This window comes from Macrobrachium nipponense, chromosome 11, assembly GCF_015104395.2.
Source record: "Macrobrachium nipponense isolate FS-2020 chromosome 11, ASM1510439v2, whole genome shotgun sequence".
NCBI lineage: Eukaryota > Metazoa > Arthropoda > Malacostraca > Decapoda > Palaemonidae > Macrobrachium > Macrobrachium nipponense.
Window position 1 is genome coordinate 45,703,852 of NC_061087.1, and position 19,528 is coordinate 45,723,379.

General features: G+C 37.9%; 1 protein-coding gene and 1 pseudogene across 2 annotated transcripts in view; both read left to right on the forward strand.

Annotated features, from left to right (window-relative positions):
* Positions 1-19,528, forward strand: part of LOC135205671 (techylectin-5A-like) — a 107,844-nt gene that overhangs the window by 87,139 nt on the left and 1,177 nt on the right. The window contains exons 1-3 of one of the 2 annotated variants that reach the window (XM_064236542.1): positions 8,301-8,458; positions 19,172-19,385; positions 19,501-19,528. The exon at positions 19,501-19,528 is cut by the window's right edge and continues 367 nt beyond it. In XM_064236542.1, the coding sequence (XP_064092612.1) occupies positions 19,173-19,385; positions 19,501-19,528 (241 nt within the window). In that variant the 5' untranslated portion in view covers positions 8,301-8,458; position 19,172. Of the gene's footprint in view, positions 1-8,300; positions 8,459-19,171; positions 19,386-19,500 lie in introns of those variants that run through there. The other variant, XM_064236564.1, reaches the window with a different exon arrangement.
* On the forward strand, positions 6,561-7,617 carry LOC135205765 (techylectin-5A-like; annotated as a pseudogene).

A 19,528-nucleotide genomic window follows, 5' to 3' on the forward strand; every position in this document is an offset into this window, starting at 1 on the left:
GGTGACTTTTTCTGAATGGCATAGTCAACGCTGTTTATTCCAGATTTCAACATCTTAGAGAACCACAGACAGTAAAACAGATAAACAAATAAATATGCGCCACAAGATGTTGATAAGAAAGGTTGCTAAAATGTTTGTATGACAAGTTATACAGGGAGCCTTTCACTGGTGCATCATCAGTCATCACTTTAAGTAAAAAACAAGGGTAATGGGTAAATGAGCCCAAAAAATAATAAAATAAATAAATAAACAAAAAAAATCCATGGAAGGGAAATAAACAACTTGGGTATATAGTAATGTTCGAAGTCTATTTGATTACCTTGGAAAATTACGAAGACATCGTCGACATATCTTACCCAAATGAATGAGTGGATTTAGATTTGGATCATGTTTGGAGAGTATTTCAATTTCTATAAATTCCATGCACATCGTCTTGAGGTCTGGAAAGCAGGATGCCACCCCTGGTAGTGGGCCTGGGGGGTTCGACTGCTTATCCTTGGGCGACCTCAATGACAGTTTATGGGCACTGTCAGAAACCAGCGGCATCGTGGTTTTGCGAGGGCCTTCAGCAGGGTTGTCTTTGTCGGGATTGATGGCAGGTTTAGGGCAATATATTGAGACCCAGTCCTCACGGGTGGAACTGCTTCGTCCTGCCGACGTATGTCTCTCGGCAGGGAACGAACTTCTGGACGGCTGCATGCAACCTAGCCAGGGGAATATCAGGATCATCGCTGTCGGAGGAGAAGAATTCGCCTGGCACTGTCAGGGTCTCCCTGTACACCTTCTCTGTTGGGGAAGGATTGCCCTTGGTAGACCGGGGAGGACTCAGGGAAGCTGTGCCTTTCATTCGAGGCCCTAGCAGCGGGCCATTAAGGAAGCCTTCAGGGAGCAGTGGAAACCTTTCCACCATGCCGTTGGCTGCGGGATTGTAGGACGTTGTGGTGTGGTGCTTGGTCAACATCAGGTGTGCCAGGGAAGACCAGAACTCTTATGTGGAAGTAGGTCATCAGTCAGTTGTGACGTCGTCAGGCACTCCAAAGCGGCTGATCCAGCTGGTCAGGAGGGCTTCAGCACAGGTGTCTGCGGTGGCTTCTGACATCAGGGTGGTCTTGGGCCACCTGGTAGACCTGTCGATCACTGTCAGGAGGTATCTGGCACCGTCGGATGGAGAAAGAGGCCCGAAGACGTTGACGTGGATGTGTCGGAATCTTTGCCTGGACTGGAGAAAAGAGCCTATCCCTGATTCGGTGTGCCTTCCTGTCTTGCTACTCTGGCATGCAATGCAGTTCCTGGCCCACTCCTGAGCGTCCTTTCTGATGCCATGCCACACGAACTTCTCCGTCAGGAGCCTGGTTGTCATGCGGGGTGACGGGTGCGAGAGGCCGTGAATGATGTCGAACACCTGTTTCCTGCAGGAGGCGGGTATAAGGAGACGAGGGTGTCCTGTGCTAGTATCGCATAGGAGCGTTGTCCTAGAGGGGCCGAAAGGGATGTCCTCCCAGCGAAGGGTGGAGCACCTGAACTCGGAGACGGCTGCGAGATGGCGTTGCTGCCCGCCTTGACAAAGGCGTGGACCAGCAGCTGGTGGTCCATCCTTATGGTGAAGGGGATGCCCTCCAGAAGATATTTGAAGTGGTGGACGGCCTGGTAGACGGCAAGGAGCACACGGTCGAATGTGCTGTAGTGAGTCTTGGCAGGTTTGAGCTTCTTGCTGAAGAAGGTTAGCAGTGTGGTGACACCGTTGACCAGCTGTTCCAGGACAGCACCACATGCTATGTTGCTGGCATTGGTGGTGAGCGCTAGGGGCACGTTGGGATCCTGTTGAGTCAGGGTGGTGGCCCTGCTGAGGGAAGACTTGGTTCGGGCAAAGGCAAGCTGCTGGTCTTCTCCCCATGTCAGCTTCTTAGGTTTTCCCCTTAGGACCTCGGTCAAAGGACACATGGTGCAGGCGATGTCCGGGATGAACCTTCGGTAATAATTCACCATCCCAATGAATTCTTGGAGGGCATTGATGGTCGTCGGTGTCGGGAACTTCACTGCAGCCACCTTTGACGCCATGGGAGGAACTCCTGCTACTGTAATTCGTGGCCAAAGAAATCCACCTTTTCGGAACCGAAGGTGCATTTGTCAAAACGGACGACAAGTCCGTTCTCCTGTAGGTACTTGTGGATGGCCCGGACGTGGTTCAGGTGCTCCTCCGGCGATATGGAAAAGATAAGAATATCGTCCATGTAGCAGACACAGAAGGGTAAGTCACCGAGGATGCTGTCCATGAGGCGTTGAAAGGTGGCTCAAGCATTCCACAGGATGAAGGTGGAGAATGTGAACAAGAAGGATTCGAAAGGCGGGATGAACACCGTCTTTGGAATGTCATCAGGATGGATGGGGACTTGAAAATAAGACTTTAATAAGTCGATCTTGGAGAAGACCTTGGCGCTGTGAAGGGCCTTGGTGAGGTCCTGCATGTTTGGCAGGGGGTAGCTATCGGGAGTGGCTCCTCTACGTACAGTTGCCTTCTTCACCATGTGGAGGCGGGACACCCATGGGCTCGCTGCCGTTTTACAGATCACCATCTTCTTCATTTCTTTGAACGCGGTCTTGGCTTCCTGGAGGAGCTTCAGGGGGAGGCGGCGGAACTTGGCATGTCAGGGGGCCCTTGGTCTCAATATGGTGCAAGACACCGTGCTTGGGCGTGGCCCCAGCCACCTGGAGAAGGTAGACGTATCTGTGGTGGGGAAGGATGGAGCAGATGGTGGCATCGAGAAGGTGCTGGCGGGCCACATCCACCAAGAGGAGAGGGGTCCATCCATCAGCGAGGATGAAGGGCCAGGTGTAGGTCCGGCCCAGGAATGCGATGGTCTGGGCCCTGGTGACAGAGGTGCAGATAGGCGTCCTGTTTGCAGCTACGATGACAGTCGGGTCGTTGGGGGCGCGGCTGCGATCCTCTGCAGACAAAGGGAACACCGACTACATGGCACCAGTGTCAACCATCATCCTGAGGCCGGAGATGCTTTCCTGGACGTAGAAGCCCATAGGTTGGGACTTCGTTACTGCCACTGCCAGGGGGGCTTGTTTTGGGCGCTGCCTCCGTCGTTTTTTGAAGGGCGGAAGGAGGAAGGTTGCTCACACTTCCGTGCCTTGCTGCCGAACTGGTGGTGGATGCCGCACCACCTGAAGTCTTGGAGGGGCTTCAGCAATTGCTGTTATGCTGCACCAACCGTGTCCTCCTGCTGTAGGCTGTTGGTTGACAGAGGAGAGGAGAGTTTTGCAGATTGGATGGCGGTAAATAGCGCAAAATCCCACTGCACTAGACTTTCCATCTCCATGGCCTCGGCATTAGGGATCTAGCCACAGACTTCAGGCACCAGCTGGCAAAGGAAGAGTTGGCAAAGTATGCTCACCTCCTGCTTTCGTCCTTGATGGTCCACCTCTAGCAGGAGAACCAGGTCCTGGAGCTTGTACCAGGTTAGTCTGGGATCCAAGGTGGTCATGGGGTTGACCACGATGTAAAAAATTTGGATGGCTCACTGGGGAACTGGGAGGGAAAAGGCGTGGATGAGCTCCCTCTTCAGACCTTTGTAGGGCAGCTCCCCATGCTGGCTGTGCATCTATGGGGTGGGGCGTTTAAAGGCATCCGCTTTGAGGGTCCCAGCGATGAGGTCTGCCTTGGTGCTGTCCCGGGTGATGCTGAGGATCCGAAACTGTATCTATGCCCGTTGCAACTATGTTGCGACATCGTCACTGCAGAAGGGTGGCAGCTTGATGTGGTGGGGCTCCAATGGTGCAGACGTTCGGAGCGCGGGGCACAAGCATCAAAGAGGACTCAAGCGCGAAGAAGGATCATCTCGAGGATTCCTAGCAAGGCGGACACTGAGGAATTGAGTGAATGCGCTGAACTCTCCATCATATTGTCAGACTCACGCATACGGTCGACAAGAAGTAATGCATGGCAGGCCAAACATTAAGACTGAGCGCCAAATCACTTCTGTGAATAAATGCCGTTGTGAGTCCGCTAATGGCGTCGAGGAGTACCAGAGAACCTAGACTAGGCGTCATATGGGTTCGTTAAAGGTTCTCTGAAGGTGAGCAGTGGTAATTAGTCCCTTAATGGCAAAGCCAAAACCACTTGGGTCACATGCTCCTGTGTCACCAATTGTGAGGTCTGAGCAATACGAGGAGAGTGAGCGAACTAACTTTATTCGGCAAATGAGGCTGTTCATAAGTTGGTGTGCGGATGGAAGCGTAGTGTCCATAACGCACCCGCAAACAAATATAACTAAAAAGGGACGAGCCCCTGCTGTGAATGTGTTTCTTCACAGATGAAAATACACGAATAATTTTACATTGAGGGAACGGATTCCCAACATATATACATCAAAAGAAAGGGTGTAAATTGCTTTACATTTTAGTTCCTGGAAGAAAGAGGACATATGGATATAGGGATTTTTACAATGGAAGGGCGAACATTTGCCCAAATGTCGTCCTGACAGAATCAATGAAAATATCTAAACATTGTTATAAAATTTACCCAAAAACTGCAAACGACCATACCAGCATTACTGATATTCTTTAATGAATTTATCTGTTATAATGAATAATTTTCAATTCATACTTGATAAATGTGAAATGTGTTCTAGAAAGAGTATGGCCAGTGGAGGTAAGTAACTATTTTTATTAGTTTCATTGTTCTTGGTGTTCACTATGTGCTCCTTTAAGATACTTGAATGTCTTCATTTATTTTTAGCTGCAAAAAAACTTAAATAAGTCATTGTTTTTCCTGTTAACAATAAGCGTGCATGGCAACTATGGAGGTACTCTACCTACTCATGTTGAATTTTCATTGGCAAAACTTTCTACAGTTTTCTATCGCACTTGTATGCTAAGTCAAGTTGAAGCAATACCACTCAGTCTATATTGGTAGGTACTTTAATAGCCGTTACTTGTGTATTAAAATTTCATCATTCAAAAAATATCCTATTCTTTCATATTCGAAGTTTCTCAATATATTAGTTCTTAGATAAATGTAAGTTCTTGAAGTTACTGCTTCTCTTTCACGAGTGGTTCTGTCGAGACTCTACAGACTTGGCAAAGACATTTGTTAGTGATTCAGAAAGCACCAAGACTTAAGAAGTTACTCAATGTTTTCCTGATAAAAGTAACTCAAAATGCATCTCCAACATCTGATGTGTCACCAAATTGGAGAATGGTTTAATACAGAAGACTTTTTCTTATTCATTGGTAGGCATAATTCTGTGGTCCCGCAATGACGTGAACCTTTTTCTAAGTGAAGGCTTCCCATTCTTTCTTCTTCTATGCTAAGATGACTTTTTTGAATTGAATTTATCTACCAAGTTAATCTTTCATTATTCTCAGTTAGAACTTAGATTGGACACATTATGGAATGTTGGATGTCTGATACTATTTAACTTTTGTTTTTATAGAAATTACCTTAAGTTTTTTTTATGTCGTACCGCGTGTTATGTCTGGTTTTACATAAGCCAATATTGATTCCCTGCATTTGCTTATGTTTCACTCCATCTTCTGACAGTTTCGGAATTTTGCAACCTCGACGGTTATTTCTTTTATATATAAGTATATTCATATTTCATTTACTAGAAACTAGGGTACTTGCTTCCCTATACCTTGCTACTTGAATATTTTGTGTATGATTCATAAGGTTATTTGATAGATGATTATAAGGATTGATTAAATTCTTAAACTATTTAAACTGGTTTACTATATCTAATCTGCGTTTTCCTTTTTGCTGCCATTTCTAGTTTCTCGAGTCCTCGGCCGGGTAAGGACAAGAAAGAGATCTCGGAATCTGAGCCTACAAATTTCGTTGGTTATAGGAAGGTTATAACAAGATGATTTACCTTAGGATTTTATTTCACCTAAAAAGATAGATATCTATAGCTACTTTAATTCTTTGAGGTTGATACTGATTCCACTTGTCTGAATATCTTGTACTTTGTCTTCATGTTCAGATTCGGGTAACACCCTTAATATAATAAACTAGTGACAAGCAGCCTCTGACAAAGACATCGTTTATAGTCACATCAGGATTTCGTTGAATATCATCAATTCTGAAAAGTATATAAGCTTTTCTTCTCTTTGTTATAGTTATAGATTCTCACCTTCTCATTGCAAGTGGATCTCGCATTAATAATCGATCTAGCATTAATAATTTCTGAGTGATATTCTTACTTTTTTTTCACTTGTCTTATGATTGCACTGTCAATAAAAAATTTTTGTTTTTTATCTTTCCTGTTCTTCTGGTGCTTCCAGCTGTGTGCTGCTTTAACATTGTCCTGTGAATTTCTGGAAAAAGCAGCTTTCAAGAGTAAGGAAGAGGAAGATATGTATTCATTTACAACGGTTGAAATGCTTTCTTCTGAGAAATTCCCATTTTAAAGCCTGATGATAGGACTGCAATCTTTGAGAAAATGCTGCAAAATATTGTTAGTGTAAATTAATAACAAGTCCTTACATACCTAAGAATTTGACTCGTGTGTATCATCAATGTCATCATTGAATTATTTCCTTTGTACAGGATGTTTATGATGCAATGGAAAGCAGCCTTAGTAGGGACACTGGTATTAATCTTGAATTTCGAGAAGGTTTCTGCTTTCCCAAACTCTCATCGTCTATGAAATGTACAAAGACAGGGCAACACCACCATTGGAATCTACGTGATTTTTCCTTACAAATGTGGTCGTGATGTCCCCCTTCAGGTAAAAGAATTGTAATATGCCTTCAGCATAAATATGTAATATATTAGGCGTTTCATCAGACTGCTTATGTTGTTGCCACCTTAGAGAGTATTTCAAATGATCTTTTCAATCAGGTCTTCTGTAACATGGAGACAGACGGTGGTGGATGGCCTGTCATTCAACGTCGGACTGACATTGAACCAAGGGAAGACTTCTATCAAACCTGGATGGAGTATGCCCTTGGCTTTGGTAACCTAAAGGGAGAATTAGGAAATTAGGAAATGAATCCAGTGAATGAAATAAGATTTGATTTGGCTGACTAATAACAATGCATGGTGGGCCAATTACAAGTTTTTCTATGTCAACGACCGAAGTTCATCTTACAAACTGGAGGTTGTGGAATATAGTGGAGTTGCTGGTGACACCTTTACAAACCACAATGGAATGAAATTTTCGGCCAAAGGCATCGATAACGATATACATCCTCCAGATATCGGTTCAGTAGAGTAAATTCATTGCCTACACTTCTGTGAAAATTTCTTTAGTCATTCCATTTCATGTGGAGCAAACCATTTATATCCAAGTAATATGGTGAGATATAGTAAGTAATATTTTTACTGCTAATGCTACTAAAGTTCTCATAATATGTCTTTCCTTTTTCTGCGTTTATGCATAGTTCTGGTGCTTATGATGTTGGTATTAATATTTTCAGGTGCAAAGGGGCTTGATGGTACAAGGCATGTCATGGATCAAACCTTAATGGGAAGTATCACTCTGGAAACCACACATCCTATGCTGATGGGGTAAACTGGGTCGCATGGCTTGGTCATTATTACTCTCTTAAGAAGACAGAGATGAAAATTAGACCTGTTTATTAAGATTTGGAGTTTTCGTCTCGATATATTCATCTCAGATGGAAGAAACTACAACCATTAATGTTTGCTTAGCTCTCCTAACACGTGTGTGCTAAAGAATAGTAAAATTGTGTATGAAGAATAGTACATTAATTCACAAAAAGTATCCCTTTCACTTTACTACAGAATAATAGCAGACGTTTCTGTTAGAACTAAAGACAAAATAAAATAATAATAATGTTATCCGCCCTTTTACAAAATCTGGAACATCTTATGATGTGAAAGTTTATTTTATTTTTTCAAGCAGCACAGAGAAAACATAATAATTCTGATAATAGTAATATGATGACCGAGGAACATTATTCAAATAAAGAGAAGAGGAATTGGTCCCATTGCTGAATAACCACTGGTTCCATGCAACGTAAAGACACCATACAGAAAAACAATGATATTTCAAAGGTTAAATAGCAATATAGATGAAAGCAGTCAAATAATTCCACAGGAATTCATCGCAACGTCGATATCAGGTTGCTTGTAATCATGAAAGAAACACTATCGACTCACGATAGTAATCTGATATACTATTTATTTAGAACATAAGTGCTTGAAACAGTAGACAAAACATAGCAGATTTAATGGGAAGCGGACCGCAGTGTTTATGTAGTAAGCTATAAGAGAGCACCATCAGCCATCTGTTTAATGGTTTCACGGTTTTGAGATGAATGAACAAGCGTAAAGAACCGGGGAAGTCCGGAAAAGGAAACAAGATCGTAGATCACTTAGGGCATATAAAGAGCTTCCTGAGGCACAGCCTCTCAGTACGATTTTGCTTTTGGCCTTAGTTCTACACCACCGGGGTTTGATCATCTGAAATTTACTTGGCAACAAAACGTATGTATATCTTTATTATTATTCACAACAAGCAAATAACAAGCTTCTTATTCAAGACGGACAATAGTTCAGTTTAATACTTAATTTACTGTAAAGACATAATGTCAACCAACTTTTGTTTTTAGGTAACAATGGCATAACTGAATATTGGACAAAACATGGTAATTCCAGGGTAAATGAGTTTATGACAAATGTGTGCATGATATCTTGAGATGAGAGAAAGTTGAAAAAAACAGAACAAGTAGATGTAAAATTTCTATTAGGATAGAAGTAATAAACACAATTGTGAAAACAAGTATATTTGGTGCGCATGGGAAGGAGTGAGGTAGTATTTTGACTGAGAAGGGAAGAGGAACAACAGAGGGATGACTTGTATAGAGCAAAGTTGTTGTTAGACAAGAATTTGGTGAATGAGGACTATATGATCATCAGAGCATCAAACACCTAGTGTACACAGTGTTTCAACTTATCTTGCATGTTCTGTCTAGCTTTCTGGATGTTTATAGCTTCCTTTAACACAGTTTTAAACATCCAATCACTGATCCATCAAATCACCTCTATAGCTTCCAATTTTCATTTCATTAACCTTCAAATCCACGTTGTACTACTTCTATGGGAAAAGTTGACCAAAAGCCCATTCATACATTCCAACTTATTCTCTAGTCTGTGTGCATGAGAGAGGCAGACAGTTACTCTTCAGATTTGATATATATAGGGTCGTGGCTTCACAAAAAAAAATTGGGTAGACTTCTAGGAAGGTGGGCCTTCTCTTATTATGGACGTTTAAAAATTACACATTTCAATGAAATTTTCTGCACAATCGTATCTGATGAAAATTGAGTTTTCGTGTAATTCATGCTCTAATTTACTTATTCGCGGTAGGGAGTAATTTTCCGAGGATATTATCAATGGTTTCGAAAACCATTATCCTCGGAAAATTATTCCCTACCTGAATACGAATTACCACGGTTTTACCAGAAATAATTTAAAAACTCTTAGGAATCTCGGTCATTTTATTTTCAATGGGAAGTTTATAAGCAAATAAATGGTATGGCCAATATTTTTATGAGTCATTTAGAACAAAAAAAATTAATTCAGTGCTCAAATACTTTTATACCCATATTTTATAGATGACACGTTTTTACTTTTCACTAAGGAACGTCATTTCCCGTTGTTTTTAGATTTTGTCAAGTGTTTTCATCCAAATATTACTTTGACTGAGGAAAAAGAAAGTAATGGCCGCATTTCCTTTTAAGATATTTTGATCTATTGTTCCGAGGGAAATTTTGTGACTGGCATTTTTAGAAAGAAAATTATTACCTGCCTTGGGTTAAACTTTTTTAGCCATTATCCCCTTGTTTTCAAGGCCAATTCTTGTAGAACTCTGATTCATCGAGCCTTTCCTCATTGCTCCAACTGGAATTACTTTTATCTGAAGTTAGGTTTTTAGTTACGTATTTTAAGAATAATTGCTCTCCCTTGAACGTGTTCAATAAAATCATTAAAGAATTTTTAGACAATATTTTTAAGCGAATAACTGTAGTCTGCAACGCTCCCAAAAAGATAACGTATGTTTCTCTAACCTTCATCAATAATTCTGTCCCATTCATACATACATCATAGTCACTCATGAGCTATTTGTATTCATATGTTGACTTCAGATTTACTTCAAATAACCCTCTTACAATCGGAAGACTGCTTCGCTTTAAAGACACCCTCCCAGGGCCCATGCGTACCTGTATAGTTTACAAGTTTAATTGCCGTAAGTGTAATTTTGGGACTTGAGTGGGATGTACCAAGCACCTACTTAAGGTACACATACACTCTCATAGGGGTGTCAGCCATCGTACAGGCTTACCTTCAAGCAAAAATAAAATAGTGCCATTAGACTCCATGCCATATCCTGCCACCATCACATACAATGCAGTGATTTTTAAATACTCAGACATAGTTTGCTGGTTAGTTTCCTTCTCTTCTCTCCTCTATCTGGTCTCCTCTCATCGTCCTCCTCTCTCTCTCTCTTCCCTAGTTTCTTCTCTCTCTCTTCTCTCTCTCTCTCGTCTCTCTCTCTACCCAATATTTTGTGGTTAGTTTTCTTCTCTCTCTCTCTCTCTCTCTCTCTCTCTCTCTCTCTTTTACCCACACCTCTTCACTCTGTTTCACTCGTAGGCTTCTAATCGCCTAATTGTCATTTAACAACGACATGAACAGTAGCTTCTTCAGTATTTTGTACTACACTAGTTAGTGGGCCCGGTACCCGGGCGGTGAGGCCGGGTGCCACAGCCCCAGACAATGTGACTGTACTCTAAAGTAACAGTTATCTCACGCTGGTGTTTTTTTGCATAGCTAACGCTCGAACTTTTTATTTCCTTTCCTTGTTATTTCCTTTGTTGTTGTACCTGCTTTACTTGTCAGTGCATAAGAATTCACAATTCAAAGTTTACCATAAACATACCAACCGAGCAGTAGTTTTCCAGGATTTAATTTTCACCTGTATCTTACCATATTCAGCAATGATTTGAAAATGGTTTGTTCATGTTAGATAGGTAGTCACTGAGTAGGGAAAGACCCTCTCTCCTTCAACCCTCTTTAACCCTAATGCTAATAAATTGGTCCATCAGCTGTTGAGCACTTACGTGGGATTCCGCACTGGTGAAAAGTGATAAGAAACAACAGACAGATAGATCAAACTACTGCTTTTATACTAAGATTATAATTTTTTTTTTTTTTTTAATATTCTATTTTTTCTCCCTCTCTCTGTCTCTCTAAGTATCTATCTGCTCGTGATTTTATTTGACAATTTGTGTGTTTGAGACTGCTGTTGACAAGCCAGATCGAACATCATTTGGATATGTGCTGGATAATGAGTTGCTACTTCCTATTGTTGGGCACAACCCTTTGGCAGAAGAATAGGTACACTCTTCACTGCAGTTGTAAAAGATGCCCACGGGCTTCATGTTCATGCAATCGGAAAGATGTCCTATGCACTAGATTTTGTGACTGCAGCCTTCAAGAAAAGAGTCCTTGTGGGAACATGTAATTTTCACAAATAAAGCTTTGAATCTAAGCATATTATCCCTGGACAGGTATCGCTATTTTGGTGCCCCTTTAAAGGTTTGTGGGGTAAGCTTGACCCAAGCGCCCAGAAAAATTTTTTAAAATTCAAAAACTGTAGCTATGCTGTACATTTTAATTTCTAAAATTAATTTCACCATTGCCAAACACTACAGAGAAGATATATCATACCCATCTACAAATTAAATATTTATTACAAATATATTTAAAAAATAAGTATATAAAAACATAATATACGAAAATATTTACAAAAAATACAAAACACGCTATATACACACAAAAATTGAGGAAATCCTTCCTAAAACTATTATTTTCCTATATATGATTGCCAGAAAAGGTGTCGGACCCAGAGAGGTGAAAATCTGAAGCGGGAAAAATGGGTGAGTTTTTTGGCCAAAAAAAAAAAAATCACACATATTTTTGGTACCTAAATGAAATAGGAAGTGGCTAATTTTTTTTTTATAGAATAAACTCATATTATCCTAGAACAGAATTATGTAAAAAGATCTTCACCAAGAAGTAATATACTGTTAAATCAGAAATGTTATTCTTCTCTCTCTCTCTCTCTCTCTCTCTCTCTCTCTCTCTCTCTCTCAAACAATAATTTACAAAAATATTTACAAAAAATACAAAATACGCCATATACACACAAAAAATGAGGGAATCCTTCCTAAATTACTATTTATAATATGTAACTGCCAGAAAAGGTGTCGGAACCATAGAGGTCAAAATGAAAAAAGAGAAAAAAAGGGTGTTTTTTTGGCCAGAGAAATTGTCAAAATTTCACGAATTATTTTGGTACCTAAATGAAATAGGAAAAGGTAAATTTATTTTATAGATAAACTCATATTATCCAGAATGGAATTATGTAAAAATATCTGCATTAAGATGTAATTTACTCTCATATCAGAAATGTTATTCTCTCTCTATCTCTCTCTCTCTCTCTCTCTCTCTACAGTGTGTCGTCATTTATTGACATAGGCTCATGTAATCTGTCACCAGAAAAGGCAGAGACCCGCTACTCCCACCCCTCTCTCTCCCTTTTGTGTCGTAATCATTTCAAGGTCATCACCCTCGCGTCCAACTCTGTTACACAAACTTGGCTTCTTGCCATATAGTGTTGTCAGCAACCTCTAAATCATCATCAAAATCACTTTATAATTCCATCAGAAGTAAGTTGATGACATCCATCCCCAGAGGATACTGCCGGCTGGCCAATGTTGATGAAAAATGCCGAAAAAAAAAATGGCAAAGACTGAGAAACTGGTATTCGAAAGTTATTGGAATAAATGGCAATATATATAAGTCATCCTAGCCACAACCAATGGCATGCATAATGTACACACACCACATACCTACATTTTCCAACAATATAAAACTATCCAAGAGTCAACAGTGTTAGACTGGAAATCACTACTTGATAACTTTGCCTTTGTATCCCACACATGTTCAAAACAAACTATTACTCAGAAAAGGGGAAAGGACAAACGCAAGGCAAACGCAAGTTTTGACATGATTGTAGTGTGTTCTGCTATCCTCTTGCAGATCGATCACACCCAGATTCTAGATAGACGATGATTTAAGGAAAAAAAACATGTTTTTTGAAACACCCCTCGGGTTATGCTCGACCCAGCTATCCTATCCAGGGTACAGAAAATTGTGCATGTTTTGAGAAATCTGTAAATTGATGTTTGCCGCCCATGATGCCTGATCTATGATTACAGTGAATTTCCCATGTGATAGAATGGAACTTTGGTTTCTAATTAAAGTTTAAATCACTTGAAATCGTAGGGTACAAATATGAAATTTCCTGCAGAACACTAGGTACAGAGCACAAATCACCATAGAAATGTTATTTGGCAAGACTTCGAATACTAGAAATGAGCCATTGGAAGTGTTCTATCTGATTTTTGAATGACATAAATGAATTTTTTGCCCCAAAAAATTATGTCTAGACACTGGGACTATCATTCTCAATTAACCACAGTTTTACCAGGAATAGTTTCAAAAACTCTTGCAACTCTCGGTCACAGATACCCATTTTATTTTTAATGGGAAAGTTTATAAGCAAGATGGCATGGCCACGGGATCCCCTTAGGACCTTCTTTTCCAATATTTTTAAGTCATTATTAACTATATATAGTCTTCACAGGGGAAAGTTATTGTGATTTTTTGTGTATTTTTGTATTTATTTGGAAGAAACGGAATTTTGACTGATTTTTTCCAATCCCAAGTTTTATATTGGTTTCCTATTTTATATTTGATTTACCTTGTCGGTGTATCATTTAGGTTTTACTCATGTTTCATGTAGAAATTAAGGTGCCAGGACTCGACTTACTTAGTTAATCAGTGCCTTAATCTCATTTATTTATTTTTTTACAAATAAAGTTTATTTTTATAATTCGGAAGCTAATTCACCAACTTTAAGTATGAATCATGGGTTGTGTGAGAGGGAGGAAAGAGGTCGTCGAGTAAAAGAGAGAGAGCAGCGAAGCTGGCCAACGCTACAAATTTATATTTGCTTTCAATGTAAAGCAAATACAAAACGCCTTCATAAAAAAGGCGTAATAAATATATATATATATATATATATATATATATATATATATAATATATATATATACGTATATATATATATATATATATATATATATATATATATATATATATATATATAAGCGCTATGATTATACGAACAAAGCTACAGCCACGAAGGAAAAGTGAAGCAATTGAGATTCTAAGTCCTTTCTTCCTATTACCAATACATAATAATGCTCTATTTTTGCATCTAACTGAAAAGTTCTAAAGAAAAAATTGGGTGCAAAGCAATGAAATATTAAAAAGCAATTAAACTATTTCCAGGAACTTGTTAGAATATAAGCTAAATATAAGCTAAGGATTATTTTCTTTTGGCCCTGTATTGAAACATATGTTCCAGATGGTTTTGAAAGACAGAATAAAGAGTATTACCAATAGGTTGATTTTGATGTTAATACATTGTCCGTTCTGTGACCTTGCAACTTTTTGTTTTTGTTTTTGTAATAAGACGAAAGTACTTAGCATCACAATTGTTTCACTTTTCCTCTGTGGCCGTAAGTTTGTTTTATATAATCATCATGTTTTTACCTTTTTCGTGATTTAATCATTCATATATATATATATATATATATATATATATATATATATATATATATATATATATATAGTATATATATATATATATATATATATATATATATATATATATATAATATATTTAGAAATCCTATACCTATATATATATATTTAAAAGTACACCAGTCTGCTGAATAACTGACATCCCAACTCCTAATTTGCCATGCTGCCTTTCCGTTTTTTTTTTTTTTTTTTCTCTCTATCTCTCCAGCCTACTGTGGCCTTTTTCATACATTTTTATGAAATTCTCGATCGAAAGGAAAACTTCGCCAGTGTGTGAGTTATCAAACTCGGGCACTGATCCATCTGACACTGGCAGTTGTTTTCTTTTTTCATCTGATAGTGCTGACAGGAACGACACGACTTCGGCCGAAATTGTGGATGGGTCGACGGGTTTTTTTGTTTTTGTTTCTTTTATTAATTTGTGCAAATCTTCTAACGCGTGTTATATAATTGTTGATAGTTCTCTCACACTTTCCCTCTCCTTGGCACTGCTATTGTTAGCACTTGTACGGCTAGTACTGGAACTCATGTCGTTGCACGCCGATTTCCTTCAAGTTTAAATTGTTTGTTTTACCTTCACAATTACACTGTTGATTATTATGCGCTCGCCTAAGACAGGCCATGCTATTAACTGGGATAATTCTTCGATAACCTGCACGGTCAAAGATCACCGCAAAAGGACTCTGCTTGAATCCATTTTTATTGAAGCCACATCAACAAGGAATTTAAATCTCCATCCTGGATTGTTCCTTGATTGTCTCTTCTTGTCTATTTTGTTCAAAGAATATAAAGGTCTGCCTGAAAATGTAGTATGTACTACGAAATATTCCTTTTGTAGTGATCTTTGACCCTGAAGATTATCAAGGAATTATTCCAGTTAATAGCATGGGCTGTCTTAAGCCAGTGATCCCTAAATGTCATTATTTATTAAGCCTATTGATTTTTGTGCTGAGAAAATCTCACCTTTAGTTCTTTTAATGTTTGACAAATATAAATCTTATTACATTCTTTACAAGGAATACTGCATACACTGTTGTTTGAATTTAGTGGGCTATTCTTAATTAGTTTTAATTCTCAAAATATTATTATAATTAAATACTAAGTTATTATCAATAGTTTTTAAAATAGGTACAGCAGGAATGAAATTAGGATGAAATGATGCACATAGAATATTCTTAAATTCTTTATTAATATTTGTTGGATTGTAATAAATCTTTTTTTCCTTTATTTTTACAAAACTCACAAAAATATAGAAGGTAACATAGTGAATCTCTTATTTTATCTATAATTTTAAACTCATCTTCTAAAAATTCAGGACTTCAAATTCTAAGAGCTCTGAGATACATACTGGAAAATGTTAACATGTTAATTTGTTAGACATAGTTAAGGTAAAAATTAATATATGACAAGTTATTCGTGAGTTTCCTATATAATTTAAAAGTAGAATTGGTGCGATTTCTAATAACTAAGACATCCAAAAATTGTATACAAGTATTTTCGTCATATTCTATTTGAATTTTATTGCAGTAAGTCAGCAATAGGAACTTTAGTGAAAAAATATGTTACATCAAAACTGGTTTCATTTGAAAAATATTGGCTAATTCAATATGGGGAGTCTAACACAGAAATCTGCAGAGTGTGGTAAATGGGAGTTTGAAATAGTATCCAGGATAGGTAAAAGTAATTTAACTAGATAATTAGAAAGTTTTTAGATATTAGAGCCGATTGATAATGGAACAATTAGGGAAATCTCTTTTATGAGTCATGATTTATCCGTACATGTAAAGTAAAGATGGGCCGATCGTCGTTACTTTTTCTTTTATTGAGCTGAATTCTTTTGTTATAGTTTTTTTTTTTTTTTTTTAGAATTTAAACTTTATATGACATCAGCTAATGGGTCTTTTGAAATACTATAGGCAGATAATATCTAAGTTTTCCATGTTTTCCACATAACTAATTTTATCCATCTGTACAAATCAATTGCATTTGTCAGCTTCAGTAATATGCAAACGTTTATCTTTCTTCGTTTCTTGAATTGAATCTATGAACCTTTTCGGGAAATTCACTTTTTTATTAGGTATTTGAAGTAATCAGAGAAAAGCCCTTTAACTAAATTCATTGAAGGTGATATATTTGTGTTTTTCTTTTCCAGTTTGGATATCTCTGAAATGATGTTTGTGCGCGAATCTCATCTTTGTTTGAAAGATTTATTACACAGTCATCTTTATGTTTGTTATTCCGGTCACTTATCTCAATGAGGCTTTTAATTCTTGATTGTTTGTTTAGATTGAATTTAAGGTTATTATAAATTTTGTTCAGTAGCACTATTCTCCGTCCGGAGGAATCTTGTTCATGAAATCTGGAAAATATTAAATTCTAGCCTTTGCGTCTTTTCTATGTTTCTTAAGGGAGATCACACGCAAGTCATTGAAAGGAGATTCACTGTCCATTCGTTATTACCTAGGTAATAATGACTTTGGGATCACTTGCTCTTGCAGCCACTTTTGCGGGAATTTTCTTCGAAGCCGAATACTATTTGCTTTAACCAATATCTTTTGGAAATTGAAGAGAACATCTGCCAGAAAAGGGAACAGGAGTAGAGTGTTTCGCGTGGCATCTATATTTAATGTAGCACGAAGAAACACGTGCTTGAGAATATCCTTAAATTCACGGTAGAAAGGTGAGTGAAACTGGGGACTCTAGAACAAGTACTTTCGTAGTTTATTTTACATTTTCAAGTTCACACTGAATATGATAGAAGTTAACACACCTTTAGATACCTTTACCAATGAATTGTGTGTGATCTCCCTGAAAAAAACACAGAAAAGACAAAAAGGCTTGAATTTAATATTTTCAAGAAACTGAGAAATGACAGATTTCAATTCATGGAAAAGATTCCCCGGGTTGGAGAACAGTGCTTCTGAACAAAATTTATAAGAGCCTTATTTTCAATCTACATAGATTAGTGCATCACCTGGATAAACTGCCTCATCGAGATAAGTGACTGGAATATAACAAACCTAAAGATAACTGTGAAATGGAATTTCAAGCAAAGAACTGAACCAGAATCCTAAAGTTGTGGTTTATCGTATGCCATCAGTGATGGGGTTTCGTGCACAAACATCATTTCAGAGATATCCAAACTGGAAAAGAAAAACATATCTATATCACTTTCAATGAATTTAGTTGAAGGACTTTTTTTCGGGTTACTTCAAATAACTAACAAAATATCGAATTTTAGTTTTTAAGTATATAGGAAACCCACGAATAACTTGTCATATATTTATTTTAATTCTAGCTATGCTAAACAAACAAAAATGTCAAAATTTTCCAGTAAGTATCACAGAGTTCTTAGAATTTGTAGTCCTGAATGTTTAGAAAATGAGTTTCAAATATTAATAAAATAGGAGATTCATGTTACCCTTCATATTTTTTTGGAACTTTGTCAAAATAAAGCAAAAAGACATATTACAATTCAACCAGTATTAACAAGGAATTTATGAATATTTTGAGTACTATTTCATCCTAAGTTCATTCCTACTGTACCCATTTTAAAAACTATTGATATTAACTTTGTATTTAAATTCAATAATATTTTGAGAAATAGACTAATTAAGAATAGCCCACCAAATTCAAACAATATTGCATACAGTATTCCTTGTAAAGAATGTAATAAGATTTATATTTGTCAAACATCAAAAGAACTAAAGGTGAGATGCTCTCAGCACAAATATGCCATATCAAGAGCCTTAACAAATCGAGGCATTGTGGATCATTGACTTTAGACAGGCCATGCTATTAAATGGGATAATTTCTCGATAATCTGCAAGGTCAAAGATCTTTTGGAGGCCATTTTTATTGAAGAATCGCCAACAAGGAATTTAAATTTCCATCCTGGATTATACCTTGATCTTCATTCCTTGTCTCTTTTGCTTAAAGAACACACTGCCCATAATAACAAACTATAACCACGTAATGTCTCTCTGATTTTGTATATAAAGGTGTTTTAACTTCCATTATACCCAGTGTGAAAATGTAGAATAAGCTACGAAACTTGTTCTAAAGTCTCCAGTTTTACTCAGCTTTCTACCATGGATTTAAGGATATTCTCAAGCAGGTGTTCCTTCATGCTATGTGTTTGTATGTCTGTGTTTACGAAATTCATGGTATATTTCAGTGGTATAAATGTTATCAATAAATAACCTTGACATATGGATGCAATTTTAGCATCAAACAAGGATACTTCTAGACTTGGACTAAGTATGCATGCATCTTTGTTTGTACTACTTGTCTCCTTACGTAATGTCAATACCGCTGGGATGTACCATGAATTTCATAACAACTGCAAAATAATGTCAATGTAAATTAGTGAATAAGTACTACTTAGTGATTAGTACACCGATCTAACTACTTGGCTCGCTTTCTCATGATTTTCATAATTGATTTATTTCTTTTGTACAGGATGTTCATGATGCAATGGAAAATTGCCTTAGCAGTGACAATGGCATTAATCTTGAATTTCGAGAAGGTTTCTGCTTTCCCAAAATCTCAGATTCTATGGTTTGACGTCGGACCACAAATTCGTAACTGCCGAGATGTACAAAGACAAGGCAACACCACTAGTGGAATCTACATGATTTTCCCATACAAATGTTGTCCTGATGTCCCTCTTCAGGTAAAAAAAAAAAAAAAAAAAAATAGCGATAAATGTGTTAGATAATTAGGTGTTTCATTAGACTATATATATTGTTGCTATCTTTGAGAGTGTTTCAAATTATCTTTTCAACCAGGTCTTCTGTGACATGGAGACAGATGGTG